Raw genomic sequence first — 23046 nt, 5'->3', positions numbered from 1 at the left:
GTGAGTATCCATTGAGGAACATCATAACTTACTTAGATTTCAGTGCTTACCTTTTAGCAGTCTGAAGTTAGGTGGGTTAATCTTGCCCATTAACTGTAATAGGGAGAAGTTGGAGAGACTGAAGAGCAGAAGAAGTTGTGAGTGCAGCATTTATTAACACATATACCAAAGTCTGCCTTCTGGCAGGCTGCTTTTTCTGGTTTTCTTTTGCCTGATTGTTACACACTTAAGGACAAAAATGTAAACGTCAGGAGGGCACTGTGCTCCCACCACGCCATGGATTTGTGCTTTGGAGGGATTTTTGGTTGTGCAGATACCTGCAGAGCACTTTGCTGAGCTGTTGGGGTGGTCAGGCTCAAGTACGTACTTTAGCACTGACGTGGTATGAAGTTGCTCGTTTGTTCTTTTGTAGACTGTGAGCACCCTTGTGATTCAAGCAGCGAATGTATCCGCTTTGTATAGATGTATGGCTACGAACAGAGCTGGGTCAAGTGAGAGAGTTATCTCCTTTCATGTGACCAGTAAGTATACCCTGTTGAGGACAGCCGTGTTAAATTAATGTTATTTTGTCTGTTTCGCTAATGATAGGCACTTCAATGCCATTGTGTGATGCCTGTCCTTTACAAAATCCTTTAATCCTTTAGGATTTTAGGTTTACCTAAGGTTTTCCTAAGGCAGCCTTTAAAGTCACCACCTAACTTCAGCCAAGTCATTAGTTCTGCTGGCATCAGTGGGGTGGCAGTCCCATGAAAATGATACAAAATGGGCACGGTTGTCCCAAAAGTGATTGCTATTGGGCTTTTGCAGTCACTTGAAAGAGCTACAGAGAAATTATGGTAGTGTCACAGAATGAGTAAAGATGTTCTGTAAAAGCTAAGACTTAACATTTTCGAAACCAGTGGCAAAGAGCTTCTGTCTTCTTGAAAATCAGTCCCCATATTAGCATGCTGAAATATTATTTTAATCCAAATCTAAAAATGAACTATAAGATAATGCTAAGAATCATCTTAGGTTACTGTAAGTTTCTACAGGAGGAGGACCTGTATTCATTACACAGGCCTTCCTTTGATCCATTTAAAATGTATTGCTTTTAATGAGATTGTACTCTTTAGATGATTGATTGATATTTTCAGTGTTTTGTTTCCTTATTTACAAGTGGATAAGATGAGGATAAGGCTATATTTGTAAAATGACTTTTTCAAGTTAATATTGGCAACAAAATGTGCAACCTAATAGGAATTTCTTTCATTCTTTTAACTTGCAGGGGGTCTTGAAATTAATCTCCAGCCTCGGAATCAACTCACAGAGAAGGATAACATGTCCTTGCAATGCACGGCAGACAAATTCACCTTTGAGAAGCTATCGTGGTACAAACTCAGTGCTCACACTTCGCAGACTCCCTTTGGAGGGCTGCCCATGCCCGTTTGCAAGAACCTCAATGCTCTCCAGAAGTTGAATGCAACGGTTTCAAATACCAATGGTGAAAATGTCACCTTAGAGCTCATCCTCCGTAACATCTCCCTCCAGGATGGAGGGGACTATGTTTGCATTGCTCAGGACAAAAAGGCTAAAACACAGCACTGCCTGGTGAAGCACCTCACTGTTCAAGGTACAGATCTCTTACTGTGAACCAAAATGGGTGGTTGTGTATGAAAATAACTGCAGTAGTGTCAATTTTTGGTATCTTCAGGCCTTGTATGTGTTGGGTTAATGGTGCACTCAGTTTGTTAAATTTGACCTATTTGACCTAGTCTAAATCTGACCATTTGTTGTAACATGAAGGTCTGGGGCTTGTCCAGAGAGCCGGGACTTACTATTTCATCTGTACCAGTGAGGAAACACTGACTGAGCCAGTGTGCTGTGCAAGGAGATGAATTTGGCTTTTGCACAAATAATGGCATGTGTTTAGCATGTGTTTAGCTCAATGACTTCTCAATTTTACTTTTCAAAACATGTTTTTCCCTCTAGCTGTATATGCATGTGTGTATTCATAGCATTAATGCTACTGCTTTGTGTCACTGACTCTTGAGTTTGTAGTAGTGTCTATAATTTAAAACTGTCATGAAGTGATGCTGGTATTCAGGCGCAAGCAACGCAAGCTGATAATTAATCATCTTTTCACACAAACAGTGATGACTTTGCTTTGGGACCTAGATGTCTAGGCTGATTAGCCAGATTCAGGAAAATACCCACACATGTTCATGGGCTCTCCTGAATGCATGTTTGATGGACCAGCAGTATCAGACTTCTTGTAATGACCCTGGAAATAGAAATGTGAGGGAAGCAATTTCTCACCTATTCCTTCTTCCCTCAGCAGCCTGAGCAGTTACAAATTAAACCATCTAAAGCAGGTTACATCAATACTGTTAAAATTTTCTTGGCTATTATCATTTTTTCATGTCATGTGGAAGTTTAACTGTGATCTTAACATGAATGCTGTGGCTCTTGGTGTTATAAAAGGATTTGGGACTTTGTTACTGGGCCATCAAGTGCTGTTACTGCAAAAATGGATGTTTTCTTTAATGGTCAGTAATTTTGCCCTATTTTCAAACCAACAGAGCCCATGGCACCCACACTTGAAGGAAATCTGGAAAATCAAACAACAAACATTGGTGAAACCATAGAAGTGTCATGCACAGCGAATGGCATTCCTCCTCCAAACATAATGTGGTTTAAAAATAATGAAACCCTTGTTGAAGATTCAGGTGAGGATTGCTCCTTTGCGATGAATTTTCTATCACTTAAGGGCTTGCTTTCATGGGACTCACTGCTGATTTTCACCATGAAAAGTTTAATTTTGAATTTTTAACACAAAGTGGCATAAAAATAGCAGAACTAAGAATCATGATTTTTTCCAGGTATTGTTTTGAAAGACGGAAACAAAACACTAACCATACGTCGAGTGAGGAAAGAAGATGGAGGGCTATACACCTGCCTTGCCTGCAATGTCCTTGGATGCAGACAAGCAGTGGCTTTTTTTTCAGTGGAAGGTCGGTGTTAGCTTCTTTCCAGATTGTGCATGAAATCTTTATAATCACTGAAAGGAAAATCTACTGGCTATCCTTATAGGAGATCTGAAAATCCACCATGAGATTTGTGAAAAGTCCTGACCATTCCTATCAAGCTCAAACTGGGTGCTGCTATAGGCATCGTAATCCCAGCTGTTGAGGCTGACGCTTTCTTCTCCACAATGTTGTTTAGTGCTTTTCAACAAAAGCTGAATCTAACTTACTTGTGGTTGCAAAGAAAACTGCCAGTCTATATTACATGCAAACCTATACAATAGAGCCTACCTAAACCTGCAGATATCCTGGGGCATCTCTATTGTCTTGGTAACGTATTGTCATACTATGTTTTTTAACAGTTGTAACTTTTTAAACTATGTCATTGCTGTCACAGCATCTAAGAAAAACAGAGTGAAGACTTTGTACAGTCTGTTGTGATTGCCAACCCATTTCAGTGATAGGAACAGGTAGCGGTTTTGGTTTAGGGGACTCCAGCCTTAGTCCACCAAGCTCTGAAAGCAGTGTTTGTAAGACCCGTCTCTCACTTGTTCCGGTCCTGTTGTGGCACACTGAAATGCAATTCGCAATGATAAACAATAAATCCTAACAAGAGGTTAGTCTGCAGTCTGACTAGCTGGAACTGTGATGGACTTTCCCCCAAGAGTTGCAATGAGAACCCTCAAATTAAAAGCTCCTTGCCCTTGATATTAGTACATTTGCAAAATTTAGTCACTGAATCCTTCACAAACCTCTGTCTTATTAGTCAGGGTGATTGTCTGATCTGTTCCGTTAAGGTAATTAAAGCAGTATCCTGTTATTCTTATAGGTCCCATTAGGATATTAAGACGTTGGGCAATATGTTTACATGGGGTGGAAATTATCTGCAGCTGACATCAATGTCGATTTCAGCTGATGTGATAAATATGGCTGGGGCATGTCTATAAAAGTTGGAAATCTGTGTAGGACATACTGTTGCACTCCAAGAAATTTATAGTGCAGCTCATTGGGGTCATGCAATGGAGTGTGCTACTGTGCAGGAAAATCTGTATGGGGCAAAGGATGAAATACAGGAGCATGGTGTGGTGAACAGGAGCTGAAGAAGAGAGTGGCTCCTGCACATTAATAGATATTCAAGTGGAATCTGTTGGAGACTATTGTACTGGAAAAGGGATGTTGTAAATAAGATCTTATTTTCATGTGTTCTTGTAGAACCGTGTTTTTTCATGCCCCAGCTGAAGCATGTAAAGAGACAAGAGAGAGATTGTTCTCTGGGTCATTCTCACAGCACTTTATTTACTATATGATGGGGGTTTTTTGGTTTCTGGAGAAAGAGTCATTCATTTTGAGTATTCTAAAACAATGATTTCTTTTTAAAATGTGAGATTCTACTTTTTTATATTTGCCAAAGGTCCAGATACTGTCCTTGGAACAAAGCTGACGCTAATAAATTGAGTGGTGTGTAAACTAGCGTGAAACTAAGTGTAATATTCCAACATAAAACCCCAAGCTTTTTGTTTTGTTTTGCTTTCATTTCCTTGCTCCATGTTGCACTTTTAAAATGAACCTTCAGAACAAGGACCTCCATTCTCTACTTTAATGAATGAACAAAACCAATATGCTTCCAACTATCACTCAGATATTCATTTATTTCTTCCCAGGCGCAGAAGAGAAAACAAATCTGGAGCTCATTATCCTCGTTGGCACTGCAGTGATTGCCATGTTCTTCTGGTTGCTTCTTGTAATCATCCTCCGGACCGTTAAGCGGGTAATGAAAAAATTCTCGTACTGTCCTATCAGCACTGGTCTTGCATGACAAATGAGAGCTGACTTGAGGCCTTTTGTGTTGTTTCTTTCTATTGTTCTTAAATCAACAGACACATTTTTTCTCTCAGTGCCGTAACATTCTTGCCTGGAACCAGGGGCACAGAAATTTGTTTTTAATTGAACAGGCCCTCGCAAGAGAAAAAATGTTTCAGCTGGTTTTGTTTATTTAAAAAAAAAAAAAAAGTGCGAGTAATTAACAATGAACACACTCATAATGACATGGTGTAGGGAAATGGTAGCCTGGCATTTCTGGGAACTAGTGAAACACTACAAAGTGAGAAAATGGCACTTTGCCTGCACATCGCCAGCAAAAAATCTGTGCAACTACAACTAATACCATTTTCCAGGCCAACGGAGGGGACATGAAGACTGGCTACTTGTCAATCATCATGGATCCTGATGAAGTCCCTATAGATGAGCACTGCGAACGGCTCCCGTATGATGCCAGCAAGTGGGAGTTTCCCAGAGACCGGCTAAAGCTAGGTGTGTCTTCATTGCACGAGCCATTTAGTGATACTGCAGCCAGCCCTGTGCTGCGGGGTTTCAGGTCCTGGTTTCAGGTCCTGGCTTGCTATGGGGCTGCCCTGATGCAGGACCCCTGAGTGGGCTCTGTGGTCCCGTAGGATATAATGCATCCTCTCCTCATTATCAGCCCTCTGTTAATTTCTGATACATAAACTCAGTTTAGAGTTGCTGTTTATTCTGCATCTTTTGCCCACTGTGCCAGGCAAATAAATTGGAGTATGTTCATCTTCTCACTTCAAGGTAAACCTCTTGGGCGTGGAGCTTTTGGCCAGGTCATAGAAGCAGATGCGTTTGGGATCGACAAAACTGCTACCTGCAAAACAGTGGCAGTCAAAATGCTTAAAGGTAAAAATGATGACTAAAACTTCACCTTGAATACACAATATAGGGATAATGGCCAATACTATAACCAGTAGACAGAAAAAAAATCAAAATTTTTGTACCAATGGTGTATACAAGTTTAGCTTAACAGTTGGTGTCATGAAGCAATGGTTAGGGAAAGTACATGCCTTTCCCTCATCAATAACTGCAGCAATGTGACTGTGATTTCTTAGCCACTGCTTTATAGATCTACTCAGGTTCAGAATATAAACTTACTCCTGCAAGCAATTTGCATGTGTCCCTTTTTGCCTTACGCAGCCTGGTAGGGAGCTTTCTGCAAGTCTCAGACAATGGCTTAGGCACGCTCCAAAATGAGTTGTAGTTTTGAACAGCTTTCTCCTCACTTTAAATCACATTATAGCGCCTCGCATTCGCCACAGAAAAGTTGAAAGCTGCGGTTCCCAGACACGTTGTTCCTGAAAAGGATGTAGCTGGGGCAGCAAAATGGGGCTGCCAGCAGCCAGGGACTGTATCCCACCCTGTGCTGTACTGGAGGAAGGGTGGGAATGCCAGGGGATTTCTGACAGTACAGTGTAAGCAGTAGTAAGCACAGGCAAGACCTGTTGCAGACTCGTTGCAATGGGATGAGCGTGCAGTAATGACAATAAAAATTGGAAAGCCCTGTCCCTCCAGCTTCCCAGTGCTCAGGCAGCCTGCAGAGAGCTGCCTCCTCTGCCCCTCTCTCCCCACTGCTTCAGCTTTTTCCTCTTCCCCTTCTGTCCCTGCGGGATGAGGACACCAGCCACATCCCCCGGCTTTTGGTGAGGCTGCAGGGTCAGGAATGTTTGGCCCTGGTCCTATCTCTCCCAGTCTGTGGACCCATTGGACCCTTAGCATGGACCCCAGCAACGGCTACGGGGCAATGTTTCTAGCTCTTCTTGGCTGGGAGGGTCAAATGGCAGAGTACAAACTGCTCAAAAGGTCTGTAGGAAAAAAGATGTTTGCTAATCTGGATTGTTTGTGTCCCTGTTCTGATGCATTGCCCTTGGCAAACTTTGGAAAATGTTTAAAAGCAGAGCAAAACCAACTCTGTCGTGCATGTGCCTAGCTTTCATCAGTGTCCTGCAGCATAGCTGACCCAGGCTACCAACCAACAAGACTTCTCACTAGATGGGCTGGAAAAATAACAGAAGAGAATGCAGAGGAGGGGAAAACCTTTCTGTCTGTGATGCTCCTGATCTGTGTTGTTTTACCTCTTCAGAGGGTGCAACCCATAGTGAGCACAGAGCGCTTATGTCAGAGCTGAAGATCCTCATTCATATTGGCCATCATCTCAACGTTGTCAATTTACTTGGAGCCTGCACAAAGCCAGGAGGTGAGTAACTTCTCAGTGAGTGGGAAGGTGCTAGTGAAAACCCTATTTCTGCTATTTCTGCTGCATAGAAAATTGTGTTTCAAAATTAAGGGTTGGAAGAAATAGTCTTCTTTTTTTAAAAAAAAATTCTGGTAAGAGTGAGCAGGTCCTCAGGTGGAATAAGGGCTCAGAAGCCCTGAGTTCTACATCCAGCTCCATCCCTTAGTTGTTCTATCACTTTGCTTTTCTGTACCTCAAATCCACTTTTATGGTGGACACCCCACATGTAACAGACTTTAGGTCTGAGTCTAGTACCAGATTTAACAAGTTGGTCTTATTCTTGTCACCAGCTACAGTGCAACTGCAAGTTGTGACTTCCCTCCCTGGCTTTCGATGGGCTGTGGGTGCCTCTGTGTGTGTGTAGGAGGGGAGATTGCAATTTGAAGTCCAGCTCTGGGTGGATGAACCTATTTTACTTTATAATCGGGGACAGATGTTTTGTTTAATAAATCCAGCACTGCACGCTAATTTGGAAGAAATTCAGTGTAAAGTAACTCAGTAATAATTTTTCAGGGAAGCTGACTTGTTGGCTTACTGTGGGATCAGAATTTAATTTGTAAAGTTCCATGACAGAAGTGCAGTAGTTGAAGGAAACATAATCTATAAATATTTCTTTCCTTGTTTATTCCATAATAAAATAGAGATGGCCAGTATCTGGAAGCTAGGATGGAAATTTATCATTGTAGCCTATGCCTGCATGAAGCAATTTGAGCATGAAATACCACATTTGGGCTGTACGTTAAGGCATTATGTCTGAAACCAAGATTCCTGTTTTAAGTTTTTAGGACTTAAACTGCCTGCACAAAAATGCATGGAAAATCATGTGTGTACTTTATTGCAGATGAGTGGTTAGTGGCACTGAAGTTCATTCAAATATGTATGTCGCATCCTTACAATGTCAATTCGCATAGGCAGTTATTGGCACTTTGAGTATAAGCACACCACTATACATTTTCACATATGAAATTAGGCCTGTGTTTTTCAAAAGTATGTACTTTCTTTTCCTTCCTTATACAGCAGAAAAGGAATCATTTCCCTGCTTTGATTAGATTTTTTTTTTATTACTGGTATTTTTAAAAACCTCTGGGTAGTAGAATGCTTTTTGAAATGTATGTATTTCTAGCCACAAATTATGCTGTGAGATAAGGTGGGATATAAATGGTCTTTCTAAGGAATTGCTTTGTGTGTTGTACAGGCCCACTCATGGTGATCGTGGAATATTGCAAGTTCGGAAATCTGTCAGCTTACCTACGGAGCAAGAGGAGTGAATTTATCCCGTACAAGGTAAGGAGTCAAGGTTAACAGTATAATGTTTGATTTGGTGGGGTTTTTCCACACACGATATTTCTGTTTCTAGTGCAGACTGAAGTGGCAATCCTTGGGGATGCTGAATATCTAGTACTTCTCATGGGAATGAGAGATGGCAAAGACATCAGAGGTCATCTAGTCTTTCCCCTGGCCCCTGCAATGTAGCTATTTTGTTATTGTTAGCTTAAAATGTGCAAAGGAACTGGGCTTCCACTATTTCCCTTGGCAGATTGTTCTACACTTGGCCGTATCTGTCAGGAAGTTTTTTCTGATTATCAGCCTGAATTTTTTCCTTTCTTAGTTAAGCTCCAGACCACCTTAAATAACTGCACTCCCTGCTTAGTATATATGTCCATCAGATACCTGTAGGTATCTTCTATCACGTGATTATCCTTTCCACTATCCCCTTGGCTCATTGCTGAACCAGGCTATGCATTTTTTTTTGCTGTTAATCATTTTGTATAATTGATGTATCTCATGAGTTTACATTCAGCTTTTCACCTCCCAAGTTCTTTGCAAAGGGGAACTCCATCACAGCACCCCCTCTTTGCACCCCGGTTTGAAAGGAGGGGGAGAATGGAGGCTGGCATTTTCAAACTCCTTTCTGGATGCCTCTGAGAGGGGGTCTGATTTCTGGAGAGGGTTGGGAGGATCCATCCCCTCTGAAGGTCAGATTGCTGGATGAAGAGCATGGCTGCATGTACCCAGCGCTGAGCATCATGCTCGGAACCCTACCCTTTTTCACCCACAGCCGAGAGGGAGGCCCCTGGGCTGTGCTCCGCCACGCTGGTAGACCTGAGTCTTCCTGCAGCTGCTGTGTTTAGATCAGAGCTTCTTCAAACTGCTTGTCAGTTCTCCAGGGGGTTATTTTTCTTTATCCGTGGAGTCATTGTTTACTATTTTATATTGGCAAAGGCAACTCGCTGCATCCTCTTGTGAGGTAAAAAGGATAAACAAATATCTGAGAGGCCTTGAAGGAAGAGGCAGGGTTTCACGAGGGTGCTGACCCTTGCTTACACAAGCAGTGGGGATGGGAGTCGGCAATGGAAAAAAACAGCCCTGCTGGGGGGAAAAAAGTCACCAAACTGAAGCAGGAGAACATGGAAATGTGGTGGACGAAGCCTGTGGGGCTGGCATCCTCCCTAGAGGCATTCAGTGGCTTAGGAGAAGAAGGAAATAAATCAAATTTTGAGGGCTGCCAGGGTTTTGGCCAAGGTAGAGGTTTAGCAGAAGGGCCTTTGCAGCAGCGGGAGGTAAAGCCATAGCAGTACGGAGAGGCTGGAGTGTATGAGAGGGGGTTCGGCAGCATCCACGCGTGCTTCACAAGTGATGGGCACCAAGGGGCTGCGAAGGCCAGCTCCTCAGTGTGCATTTATTCCCCAGCATGTGGAGATGTTCCTGGGGGGTGGCTGGGAGGACGTGGGAGCAGGCTAAAGCCGTGCTGTGGAGTGGCAGAGGGTGCTCGAGCTGGTGAGCCTGCGTGGCCATGGCTTGGGGTTTGCCAGCGCTGTCACCAGCGCCTCTAAGCAGAGCTGGCTTGGAGAGGAGCGGCCGGTCATGCCAGCGCTGGGCTGCCCTCCCTGCCTTCAGGGGTGCCCATGGCACAGACCGTGGGGAGCATCAGTGCCTCTCTTGAGGAAGCTTCTGGCACACTTTCTGCTTCTGATTTCTCCCACTCTCCCCTCACATTTCTAGACCAAAAGTGCCAGGTTTCGGCAGGGGAAGGAGAACTACGTTGGTGACGTCTCCACAGACCTGAAGCGACGGTTGGACAGCATCACAAGCAGCCAGAGCTCAGCAAGCTCTGGCTTTGTGGAGGAGCGGTCCCTGAGTGACGTGGAAGAGGAGGACGGTAGGATATGTCTTCTCCTGGTGTTGGAAGAGCTGTCATTGGTGGGGGCTCATGAGGGACATGGGGAACCGTGTGATTTCCAAAGCTCCCTCAAAGCTGTGTGCGGGGTATTTCCTGGATGACCAAAGTTCCCAAGCTACAGATTATCTAGTTCAGCATCCCAAACCCCTCAGCCCAATCCCAGGTAATGTCCTGTCTGAAAAGAATGCACTTTTAGTGCACTGCCTTTTGGAGATCTGTCTATTTAACGTCCCAGCGTCTTCAGGGAAAATCACAGAGCACAAACTCCGAAGGCAGTGCAGAGAGGGATGCGCCAGGATGCGCCAGGATGCTAACTGAATTTTCTCAATGTTTACCCAGAAGTTAAATATCATGAAACGCCATCTGCTTCACTGCTTGTTAGCAGAGGTTGATTTGCCTTCCCTCTGTGCAGGTGGTCTGTCAGGAACAGGAAACCTGAATTATACACTCATTCAAAGCCTCCCCTGGATATACATAGCCTCTGCAGTGGTTTCACTGATGCATTTGCCATGTTCTCCTTTGGCAGAGACAGCACGAAGTGCTTAGTGCTGCCAACATGTTTCAGAGACCGCTAATTTCAGCAAGAGGTGGGATCAGACTGGTCACGAGGGAGGCCGTAGCTCAACTGCCTGTACCTCGACTTCTACTAAAAATCATTTAATGCAAAGAAAAACATCAGTATGTTAACAGGGAGGATGATCTTGCAGTTTCAATGCAGTCCTAATAGGTAATGTCAGGCATGCACTTTATGCATTTCCACACCATTTTTGTCCTTTTCAGACCTCTCTGGTGTAACCACTGACCCTCTGAGCTGGGATGTTGTAAGAAGTATGTAGACCTAAAGCAGGCCTTGAGATGAGGGTTTTAGCCACCAGTGTTGTAGTTCTTTGTGGATTTCTTCTTAAAATCAAGAGCTGAGCAAAGTCATTGAGTTGTTTATTTCAGCAGGAACTAAATGCCTAGGTATCTTTGTTGTACTTGAGCACATTATTCCTCCAGGTCACTAGATGATGAGGTTAGGCTTCTTCTACCCTAAATTAGCAGGGCTTTTTGCCAAATTCAAGTCTTTCCCCCATGGTATATTCTTCCCCCGTAAGGCCTAGGTGGGGCCTCCCTCTCATCGGTTTCCAAATTCATCTGCTGAAACCACAGCAAGCCTTTCCTGTCCTAGGATCTTGTGAGCTGAGTTTTGGTTGTTTTTCTTTTGGGATTGTTTTGCAAATCTTTCCACTGGTGGGAACTCTGGAAATAAGCAAGGAGGCCTGGGGTATAACCCATCATCTCGAAGTTTATTTTACACAGGACTAGTTTGGTGTAAAATGGGTTGTTAGTGATAATTGTACAGCCAAAAAAGGGCTCGGTTTGCTCTTCCAGTTCAATGTGGCATAAGGTTAAGATGGACTTTTACCTAAGAAGCAGTTATGGGTGAAATCAGTGACAAAGGGCGTGTTTGACTGTCATCTGATTCTTTGCAGCTGGTCCTGAAGACCTTTGCAAGAACCCTTTGACCATGGAGGACCTCATCTGTTATAGCTTCCAGGTGGCGAGGGGAATGGAGTTCTTGGCTTCACGCAAAGTAAGGAACTTCTCAGGAAGAGTGGCATGTTATTTATTTGACTGTAGGAAATAGTGCTGTAGATCTATAGAAGGAAACAGCCTGTTCATCTTTGGACTAGCAGTCATCCACAACATTTTCTTTTTTCCCTAAGACATACCTGAATCATTAATACTACAGAGTGAAACAGCCCATGCATTTATTGACACAAATGTTAGTGATCTGTATAACATTTATGGGTCACCGATTCACAGAAGAATAATTAAGTAGTTGGAGGAGGGGAGCTGACTTATGAGGACGATTAAAGAAATTAGGGACAAATCCCTGATAACTGGAGCTAAACTAGAGTAAAGGAGTTTGCTCTGAGGAGGTTGCCTGTAACTTGTGCAGTGGGATTGGAAGGGCAGTGTAAGGAGAGATGATGCTCACCTATGAAACTTCATGGATGACTCCTTGGAGAGTCTCTTGCCAAAGACACCCTGGCAGTCAATAGCACCTCACCTGCATTTTTGCCTTCTAGAAGTGCTTTTCTGTGGTTTGATCCTAAATACGTAATAGTACATATTTCAAAGGATGTAAATTCCAGCAAGAGCGAGGAATTGCCTGCAGCTGTATAGAAACAAAAAGTACTTAGAAATGGGAAAAGGAAATAGAAGCGGGGAATACAATACTGCTCTAGAGTGCAGGCTAGGTGTTCAAGAGCAGACTTCAGAGTCTTTTCTAAAAACATGCATTTGTCTATGTTTCATACATCCTGGTTGGTGAGTATATGTAAAAATATGTCTTTCCAGGATATGCAGTTCTAGTCCATACTAGAAGCAAATCTGCAGCCACTTTCAGAGCCTGGCTTTTTTACTTCAAGCTATTGAGGCTTGAGTTTTGAAGTCTTTGGGTTGTTGGCTAAGCTGTTGTTCTGCATAGGTAAAGACATGGACTTTTTTTCTCTCTGTAGTCAAGATTAGTTTGTGTTGGAATCAAAATGGCGTTTTAGCATGGTATGTTTTTCAGAGAGAGAGTAGAGTACGCAGATTTGAGTGAACCTGAGTAAATCTAAAGGCAATCAGATCTGAACCTGTTTTGTGTCAGCTTCTTAGGATAATTAATTAGCTAACTTCAAAGGCTCTCTCTGCATAGTGGATAAACAGATGTATGTTTGGACTTGGGAACACAAGTCTCCCTGAGCCAAATCAGTTGTGACCATCAAAAAAGCACTTAAAATCAGTAACTGTTGATGCTGAGGTTTCTTTTTCTTAAAAGGTTTTAAGAATTATCTGGCCTTTGAGGGTAGGAGAGCACATATGTGAAAGAGATCAGCCCTGTGGACAGAGCTGTGACGACAGGCAGCATATGAAGTTGTTTACTTCTCTTTGCAGTGCATCCACAGGGACCTGGCTGCTCGTAACATCCTCTTGTCAGACAATAACGTGGTCAAAATCTGTGATTTTGGCTTGGCTCGAGACATCTACAAAGACCCAGATTACGTCAGGAAAGGAGATGTAAGTTTCAGATTCTCTATTTGAGAGAGAATTAGTATGAAGTCAGGACTCGGGTTTTTTTTCACCTTAGATGGCTTTGTGGAACCTCAATGTTTTGCTAAACTGTCATACCTTTTTGTTTACGGAAATGCTTTCAGGCCAGACTACCCCTAAAATGGATGGCACCAGAAACCATTTTTGATAGAGTATATACCATTCAGAGTGATGTATGGTCCTTTGGAGTTCTGCTATGGGAAATATTTTCATTAGGTGAGTCACTTCAATTTTACTGAGCCATCTTAAATTTTAAACAACAGAGTGTGACGAAAACAGTCAAAGTGTTCTTGGATGCTCTTTAGCATTTATTTTTACTTCTTGAAAATTTTCTGTTTATTTTCTCCATCAAAATAAAATACTCAAATTTCCTTAAAAATGCAAATGTAGGAACATGGACTTGAAATGCTTCTTCATACAATTTCTGTATGTGATGATGTGCCTCATTTACTCAATCAGTTACTGTTTCCATTATAAATATAAATTGTTTGCACATCCAAATATACTGAATTACCTTATTAAATCAGGCCATAGCAAATTATTTGTTTGAAAATTAATCCCAGAATTTAAGAGTCTAATGCATTAAAATTACCATTGCTCTCATTTTAGGCGCATCGCCATACCCTGGAGTGAAAATTGATGAGGAATTTTGCAGAAGACTGAAAGAAGGAACAAGAATGAGAGCACCAGACTATACAACACCAGAAATGTGAGAAACTGTTCTTCCAGCTGCCCACATTTACCCCACAATAATAGCAGGTGCTGGAGCAAGCAATAGGCACTGTTTTCTTTATGCTGGTATTCTAATGGGCTTTGTCCTTCTAGGTACCAAACAATGCTGGATTGCTGGCACGGAGATCCTAAGCAGAGACCGACTTTTTCAGAGCTGGTGGAGCACCTGGGGAATTTACTGCAAGCCAACGTCCGTCAGGTACATGAAATGTATTCTCTGGTTGCTAAAACCACCAGCTGAACCCCTCCTGTCCTGCCAGCCACCACAAAAACCTGTAGTCGGGTACTGTCCACTGGAGCTGTTGGGGAGCCTGGGCTTCTTCCACAGCTCCCATTACTGACCAGCAGTTGGGGCAGCTTGCAGGGAAGAATGACCTGGGGGGAAAGATCTCAGAGGTCTGTTGTGGTAACCAAAAGCCACCTTGCCCTGCCAGCAAGGGCTTCCCATGACACCACCGCTGTGGTTACTTAGCTGTCTTGCTGGGGAGTTGTTGGGACAGGCTCAATTCCCTGCTCTGCTGATGATTTCTCTGCATACTGCAGAGGCATTTCGGCAGGTAGCTCCTGTTGATGTTACTGTGCCAAAGACGGATATCTTAGCATATGTGAGGATGTGGGCTGCAATGCTTTTAATGACTCTTCTGGAAAATGAGGATACAGACATTTTGCTGCCTGTCAGCAGCTCCATGCAGATAAGTGTATTAAGACTTGTCCTGTGTGCAGGCATTGTGGTAAGAGAGCCCACTGCGTCCAGGTGGGGTACATGGGCCTCCCTCCCAGGTTCTCCATCTTGTGGCTCCCTCTTCATTTACTATGGAAGTGGACAAGGCCAGGGCAATAGATGTGAGCACACTGGATGAAGGAGGATGGATTTGGCCACGTACTCTCCTATTAGATGAGTTCTCCCTTTCTGACCTATTGGTAATAATGGGAATTACCTGCCCTTCCAAACTATCGTGTCTTCTGTGCATACCAAAACTCAGAAAGGATAGCATTGCTTCACTTTCCTAAAGAGCAGCTTGAATCTTATGTATCACAGAATCACAGACTGGCTGAGGTTGGAAGGGGCCTCAGGAGGTCATCTGGTCCAACCCCCCTGCTCAAGCAGGGCCACCTAGACCCGGTTGCCCACAACCACGTCCAGACGGCTTTTGAATATCTCCAAGTATGGAGACTCGACAACCTCTCTGGGCAACCTGTGCCAGTGCTTGGTCACCCTCACAGTAAAAAAGTGTTTCCTTGTGTGTTCAGAACAGGCTTTGTGTATATTTGCCCATAACTTAATATGGCTGGATTGCTAATGATTTAGACCCTCTTGTCATAAGCTGTAGTGTACTGTGACTATGAAAGACAAACATGATTTACTGTCTGATAACTAATAGCTAATTATGCATGTGTCATATTGTAATCCAGAAGGGATAGATGCAAAAAAATTAGAGAAAAGGTGGAATCTACTGAAGGATTTCTTATGGGACTATAAGTAGGTATGCAGTACGGAAGGATGCATAATCAATTTTTTCTCTTTATACTTTAGAGCAGAAATGTAAACAAATGGAATAAATTTTTAAAAATTATATCCTTGTTATTCACGTCAAATTAGATGCCAAAGTATTGACAGAAAATTTCCTTTTTTGCTATCTCGATTTCATTCTTTTTTTCATTTACTTATACTTAATTCAGTCTTTCTGATTAATACGCTGTAGTCTAATTCAGTCTCAATTTCAGTTTAAGGTTATTTTTTTCCTGAGGTTCATGTTCTTTGTGTCATTGGGATTCAAACATTACTAAAAACTACATTTTTTATTTCAAAGACATCAATAAAAAGTTCAGTTTATACATTATGTTACAGTATGTCATATAAACATCTCAATTTTTTTATCTAAAACTACTTGGCAGTAGTTCTTATTAAGTTTCCTTCTTTTAGTGTAGTTGGTCCTGCAAAGGTGGTATAATGTTCATAGTTTAATAAAACAACGAAGGTAGCACTGTTGGACTGACGCATTCTCCACGTACGTGTGTGTAGCTGTTTATGTCTGTGTATCTCTGTAGCCTATTTAATTTTTGTATTTTTTCACTGCATTCTACAGGATGGTAAAGACTACGTTGTCCTTCCTTTGTCAGTATCGCTGAATATGGAAGAGGATTCGGGTCTCTCTCTCCCAACTTCACCTGCTTCCTGTAGGGAGGAAGAGGAAGTCTGTGATCCTAAATTCCATTATGACAACACAGCAGGAATTAGGTATTTTATATGGTGGACATCCTACTGGGGCCTCTGGGCAGGTTTTGTTCATGCTGGGGGCAGGGAAAATGAAAGGAAGAGACTTCAGCTGCCTGGTCCATATTTAACCTCCTCCAGAGGGATAAGAAGGAATCTGTAGAGTTTTTGTAGGCAAAAACTAATTTCTTACCTCCCCAAATGCTAGTGATTTTTTTTTTTTTTGGCTACCCTTTCAAGATTTGGTATTCTCACTCAAAAAACCTACGAGTATTTGTTATTTAGTTTTTAAGAACCAGAACGAATACAAAGTTTTACCGATCCAATTCAGTTATGTTCACACTCTTGTATTGCAGCTCCCTAAAATATTAATGGTAATAGATCTATCATTAATAACGTCTCTCATTTCCCTTCCTAAAGTGAAATGTTGGTAAATAGGTCATGAGTTGATAGCCAAGGGGAATGTGACATAAATAGTGTTGTCACTGGTTTTTGTCCACTGCTTGCTTCTGGTGGGCTGCTGGGGCATCCACGATGGACCAATAGTGGTAGATGCTGTTGGGTATCGTGGCAGAGGTGACTTCCCTGGTAAGGAGTTTGTACTAATGCACTTAAGCAGGGCTTATGTTGGACCTTGTGAGGACCTCAGGCACAGGATATAAGGGATGTCTTAGGCATCCGGTGCTGCCTAAGACCAAATTCAGCCACTTAGATGCTGGGAGCCCTGGGTTTCTTGCTGCAATCTCAGAAGAAGGAGGAAGATAGAAGGAGATGGATCCAACCATCAGGGCAGAGATGGACTCTGTTGGCAGGTTTCAAATGGTTTCCACAAAGTGGAGCCCTCTCCCTCACTGCTTGTATTATATCCACCAAAGACAAAGTTCCCAATGATTTTGGGTACTGCAGGATGACATTTTTGTGTGGTCCTGGGAAAGATTAGGTAGGCACAGTGCATTTCACACTTCAGTTGAACTTATGGTCCTAGAGCTGAACTCTCAACCCCATGTTTTAGTAGTGGGGCAGTCCAAAATATAAGTATTTAAAAGACAAAAAAGCATGATTTAACACTGAAAACATCACACATTTTCCACTTCTAATACTTCCTATATGGCTTTTCCAAGTCCCCACTTCCTGTTATGAATAGAAGTAAAATCTCTCTGTCAACCTTTTAAAGAGACTTTGAACCTCTTTTCTCTAGTCTTACAGTGTGACAGGGTTGTGAAAGGACTTGTGGAAACCATGCTAGGAGAGGCAAAGTGGGGAGCTTAAGACATGCTTAGGGGCTTTATTCTTCTGTTCTGGTAGCTGAAAACGATTTTGTAGGCATGGATCTTGCTATACACGTAGTGGAAAAGATAGATCTGTCTTTTCCAATCTTCACAAAAGTACTAACTATGAGGAGAGGCTGATAAATACAATCTCTAAATCAAAGCTGGAGGAGCAAAAGCAAGCACGGGAAAACACAGACAATATTAAAGAATATTTAGATTACTGAGGTAAATTAAAATCAGCAGGACCTCCTAACATCTGCCATATTTGGCTTAGGAAATAGATACTCAATTTCTGAACCTTGAAAGATTGTCATTAAGAACAATCAATCAGGTCAGGTAAAGAAGATTTAAGGAAGTGTAAAGATAATGCCTGTTTTTAGAAAAAACAGAAAAGGAGTAACCCTTAAATCAGGTTAACTTAAATCCTAGGAACAATCCCAGAACAAACGATCAGATAAATAATGATAAATGCCTACAGGAAAATGAAGTAACTAAAAATGGCCAGCATGGATTTGTCAAGAACAAATCAAGTCAAACCAATCTAAGTTTCATTTTTAGGGAGAATAATTGGTCTGGTGGATAGCAGGGAAGATGGATTTTGATTTTCTGTAGGGCATTTTTGGCCCTTTTTTAATGGGACAATCTATTACAAAATGCAAACGTGTCAGGAAATACTGTCACGATGTCAGCTGAGCCCTCACTGGCACCAGGCAGGAGTCAGACTCCACGTGTGGCCTCTCTCTGCCTGCACACTATTTCTGGTCCTGTTTGCACAGTAGCTTGGCTTCTCCAGGAGAATCTCATTCATTGTAGCCCATGTAGGCTGACTCTTGTCTGGGCTGAGCAGAGGCAGGACTCCCATACCTGGGAGGTCGTTCAGATCGAGAGGCTGGGATTCCCAGCCCTCACCACCCTGGTAACTGTAGTCCTGGCCATGCAGTTCTGTGCCTGTGTGGACAATTAAATGCAAGCACACGGGGAGCTTTCAGACTAAGGCAGCAAGCTGTGGAATGAACTTCTCATCACATCATTCAAGGTCAGGTTGTCCAGGAGGATAAGTGGACTAGATTGTCCATTAGATGTTTTTGGTCCTGGTGGGGTTGGGTGGGAAGTGGATTAGATACCATTGCAGAGTAACAGGAACAGAAGACATGGTCAGTGCAGAGATCTTGAAAGAACTGGCGTTGTTAGGTCTAGGAAGAGAAAATGGAGAAGGAACATAGGAACAGTTTTCAGTATATGAAAAGTTGCTCAAAAGAGGATGCTAATTAATTATTCTGTGTCCCCAGCAATAGTACAAATTTTATTTGCAGCAAATACTTGGGTTTAGTATTTGAAAAACATTCTAAAGTGTGATTGAGCACCTGAGCAGGCTACACAGGGAACTTGTAAAATCCACCCCCCCAGTTTAACTAAATGTCTGTTGGAGATAGGCAGGACTCAGCATAGCTAGACTCAAAGCTGGGAAATGGGATGAATGATGCTCTTAATTGCCTCCAGCTTTGCACTTCAAGTGGATGCAGGTTTCTTTTCTAACTCCATGGCTTTTTCTTCATTAGCTGTTAGGAACATAAATTTGTCCTGTTTAACTGGGACAACATCCATTTTATTCCATATCCACTTAGACAGAAAGCTGAGGGTAGCTGTTTTGTTTGCTGTGTTAGTACCTCCATGAAAGTCAATTTTATTTTTTTGTCCAATATTTTTTATGGATGTCATCCTGACCAGAGGGCTTCTTTTGGAGAAGAGCCTTCAAGAGAGATGTAGCACTCGCTGTCCTGATCCCCGCAGTTTAAGGGCGGCAGTCTGCTGAGTCTGCTGTTGTTGTCCTAGGTCCAGCCAGGGGTCTCAGAAGTGCAGTCCAAAGGAAGAGACACATGTCTGTGCTCCAGGCTCCTCTGTTTATTATACTTCTAAGCGAAGCTTGCAGGAAGTGAAGCCCTCCAGTGTAACTGAGGAAAGGAGCTGTTTTCTCAAAGCTCTTTCTTAGAATTTGCTCAGAGATCAAGATTGTCAGGACCAGAAGGTCAGAAACATGCCACTTTCTAGGCTGTTCGTCCTTTTCAATAAATGGATATTTTGAGGTTTGCATAATATGTTTTGACAAAAGGATTAACTTCTCTGTAGAGAGATAAAAGGATTCTGATATCATTGTGCTGTTTGCAGCCAAGTTGTGTATAGTGGACACAAAACTTTTTTTGTTTTGTTTTCTTTTCAGCCAGTACCGACAAGGTAGCAAAAGAAAAAGCCACCCTGTGAGTGTGAAAATGTTTGAAGATGTCCCATTGGTAACCACTGTAAAAGTTGTTCAGGAGGTGAGTTCGTCTGTTGTTTGTATGTCTTTTCCTTCTGTTGATGTCTTTTTTCGTGGTTTGGTTTTTTTTTTTTTATCCCTTTCCATTTAATGCATTTCTAACACCGTTGCAGGAAAACCAGACAGATAGTGGGATGGTTCTTGCGTCTGAAGAGCTGAAGACATTGGAAGAGAGCGACAAACAAGTGAAAATACCCTTTAGGTAAGGCTCAGGCTGCACATAGGATTGAATATGACCTTTTGCTTGCAGTATGTCAGAAGACTGATTGGTTTGTAAAATTTTTTAGAAGACAAAATTTTTTTACTGTATTTTTAAAAACACAAAGAAAAATTGTGCACTGGTCATCTGCATTTGGTACCAGGAGAGGAGAGGTAGTGCAGCTGTTGGAAGCATCAGCCAGCACCGCAGAAAGGACTTGTATTTATCAGCTGCAAAAGCATCAACCACCCCTCAAAGGAACTGAGCTGGTGCACACAATTGAGCGTATTTGTGAGGGCCTGTCTGCAATGACAAAGAGCTCTTTTTTTTTTTCTTTTTCTTTCTTTTTTTCTAAAGCTGACTCTTAAGTTTTCAGGATGTACCTGGGTGTATTTTCAGAGCATTGTACAGGGGTTTCATTGTGCAGTTCACAGGAAGCACAGTGGCGTTCATGGAGCTGAAACCTCACGTATGCTCTCTGAGAGCTTCTCAGGAATTATTTTTTCCAGGACAACCTCAGTGCAAACACTTACGATCGCACCACAGCTGAAATGCGTGAAGCCTCTCAAAGCTTTCTCTCCATTTCATCTGTGGTCGCAATCTAACTCCTTGTATCATCATAAAATTAAATATCTTTTTCGTGCGTTAGTGAAGTTAGGGCGTATAAGAAGGTCTCTCCTTATAATCAAATGCATGTTTAAAAAGGCTTGAAGCCAGTTTTGCTAAGAAGTGCACCATTTTGCTTTGGTTGTTGCTGTGATGGAAAGCAGCTGCCGGCAGGCAGGGAATTGCCTGCCTGCCCTCCAGAAGACAGTCTCCATAGCTCTCTCAGTCCCGTTTCTGCTTGTTTTTCACAGCACGCTGGTGCCCAGCAAGAGTAATGAGTCCGTCATGTCCGAAGCCTCCAACCAGACGAGCGGGTACCAGTCGGGGTACCACTCGGACGACATGGACACCACCGTCTACTCCAGCGAGGAGACTGAACTCTTGTGCGCCCGGGAAGCTTCGCCCCCGCTCTGCCGCGCGCACGGGCTCGCCTACGACAGCGCCGCACCGCTCGCCTCCCCGCCGCTCTAGGGCGAAGCCGGCGGCCCCGGGTCCCCCCGGGATGTGCCTTCCTCACCTGGGCTGGTGGTATTCAGGTTTGATGTATAGAAAGACGGCGTCCGTGAGACTAAGAAAAGACGTTTATTTTTCCTGAAGAGGATGCAGAAGCATCTGGCAGCAAAACTGCGCCATGCCAGGCTGCGGGGCACTTTCCTCAAGAGACGCTGGCGGCTGAGTGTGCAAAGCCCCAGCTGCAGTGTGTGGGCTGTGCCAACCCGATGGCAGAGGCAGTGTGGTGGCCTTTGGGACGCCGGTGACATGCCAAGCATCTGCCTGATGCAGGCAGCGGCACGGCATTCAACTTAACTGTTTCTAGTTGTACGAAATAATGGCACAGCCCTGCTCTTTTTTTTGTTTGTTTTTCCCCTTGCGGCTGGACTCCAGGAAGGAAACAGCACAGCACTGGCTTCTTGTTTCTCAGAGTTATCCCTTGCTTGCACCTCCACAAACAAAAAAAGAAACCTCCAGCTCAAGGCTTTGGCACTCACCGACGGCCTGAGACTAACATAGGCTGGGCTAAATATAGGTGGGGGTGATGGTCTCTGTCATTGGCAGAGAAAAAAAGTTGCTGTACCAGACCTCATGAGCTGCGTTTGCTTGCAAGTCTTGCACGGTGAGGTTGGTTAGTAGGGAGAAGGCAGAGCACCGAGCCAAGTGATGGGACATGGGTGCCAGGGGCATGCCTCACCTCTGGGGATGGCTCTGCCCCCCGTCCTCCCTGGCACCCTTGACCCATGCCAGGTGCCTACCTGCTTCTGAGCTAGCCTGAAACGGCTGCAGAAAATACCCACCCCCCGAATCACCGCTGGGGCAGCCTCTACAACAGGTAGAAAGGGCAATGTAATCTACCTTAGGACCACAGGGAGCCCTGTGGTCCTGGTGGGGCATCCTAAGGGCACCCTACCTTCTCATCTCATCCCCGCTCCCTCAGATGTAGGTCTGACTCTTTCACTTTGCAAACTCAAAGTCTGTTTGCAATGGCAGAGATCTCGGTTTTTGTAGTCTTGGGAATCTGTGACTGGTTTCATGGCAGCTCCGATCTTCTCTGAGTGGTGAGATTGTGCCTAATTGTTGGACAACTTCTTACCTGTGCTCTTGTAGTCCCAGAGCTCTATTGATAGACACAATGCAGGCTACAAGATTTTAAAATGTAAAGCTATTTCTACTGAGTTCTTTTTTGTATTTTTATAATTTTTTTTTGTTTGTTTGTACTTACTATAATGTCAAATGCTGGGAACCATGAATATAAGGCATATACAGTATTTATAGCCTCTTTATGTAGAAATAAATGTAATATATTAAAATATAAATATATATATTATATAATGGATATTGTACTATTCACATTTTGTATCGGTGTTCTGTAGCATTACAAGGGTCACAAAATTTTTAATAGCTAAAACTTTTCACTTTATTAAAAGGGACTGGAAATTTAGAGGTGGGGGCTACGAGTAGATCTGTTTGCTTTTCTGGCATGTATTTTCTTATATCCTTTCTATTGACAGGGAAGTTTATCAAGTGCTACTTATTTCAAGTGCCATTTAATGAATCTAGTTATTTATGCCATTGTACAGGTCTATGAACATTTCTGTGGGTACCTATAGTAAAGAAACTTCAGTGATTTTAACAGTTGGCAATAAGTGCCTTTAGAGAAATGGTCAGAGGAATAGACTGCTTGTACAGACTGAATCTCCTCTGAAAGAGTTTATTATGTTCAGTTAGGGAATGGTTGATCTAATTGTATTGTGGCTTTTGCCTGGGGAGTAGCAGTTTCCCTTAAAGCCTTATTCATCTTTTCCCACTTGTGTTTCTTCCATCTCACTTCTTACAGCTGAAATGTTGTTGTCCCTGCTC

General features: G+C 43.0%; 1 protein-coding gene across 1 annotated transcript in view; it reads left to right on the top strand.

Moving 5' to 3' along the window:
• Positions 1-22522, top strand: part of KDR (kinase insert domain receptor) — a 32452-nt gene extending 9930 nt beyond the window's left edge. The window contains exons 12-30 of the mRNA XM_050896136.1: positions 413-521; positions 1265-1609; positions 2559-2705; positions 2859-2990; positions 4664-4770; positions 5177-5312; positions 5595-5699; positions 6937-7050; positions 8285-8373; positions 10093-10249; positions 11746-11846; positions 13199-13321; positions 13459-13570; positions 13964-14063; positions 14180-14285; positions 16174-16325; positions 19791-19887; positions 20000-20088; positions 20943-22522. Of these exons, the coding sequence (XP_050752093.1) occupies positions 413-521; positions 1265-1609; positions 2559-2705; positions 2859-2990; positions 4664-4770; positions 5177-5312; positions 5595-5699; positions 6937-7050; positions 8285-8373; positions 10093-10249; positions 11746-11846; positions 13199-13321; positions 13459-13570; positions 13964-14063; positions 14180-14285; positions 16174-16325; positions 19791-19887; positions 20000-20088; positions 20943-21162 (2541 nt within the window). The 3' untranslated portion in view covers positions 21163-22522. The remainder of the gene's footprint in view (positions 1-412; positions 522-1264; positions 1610-2558; positions 2706-2858; positions 2991-4663; positions 4771-5176; positions 5313-5594; positions 5700-6936; positions 7051-8284; positions 8374-10092; positions 10250-11745; positions 11847-13198; positions 13322-13458; positions 13571-13963; positions 14064-14179; positions 14286-16173; positions 16326-19790; positions 19888-19999; positions 20089-20942) is intronic.
• The last annotated feature ends 524 nt before the right edge of the window (positions 22523-23046 follow it).

Source organism: Gymnogyps californianus, chromosome 4, assembly GCF_018139145.2.
Source record: "Gymnogyps californianus isolate 813 chromosome 4, ASM1813914v2, whole genome shotgun sequence".
Lineage (NCBI taxonomy): Eukaryota > Metazoa > Chordata > Aves > Accipitriformes > Cathartidae > Gymnogyps > Gymnogyps californianus.
This window is presented reverse-complemented; position numbering and strand designations above follow the sequence as displayed.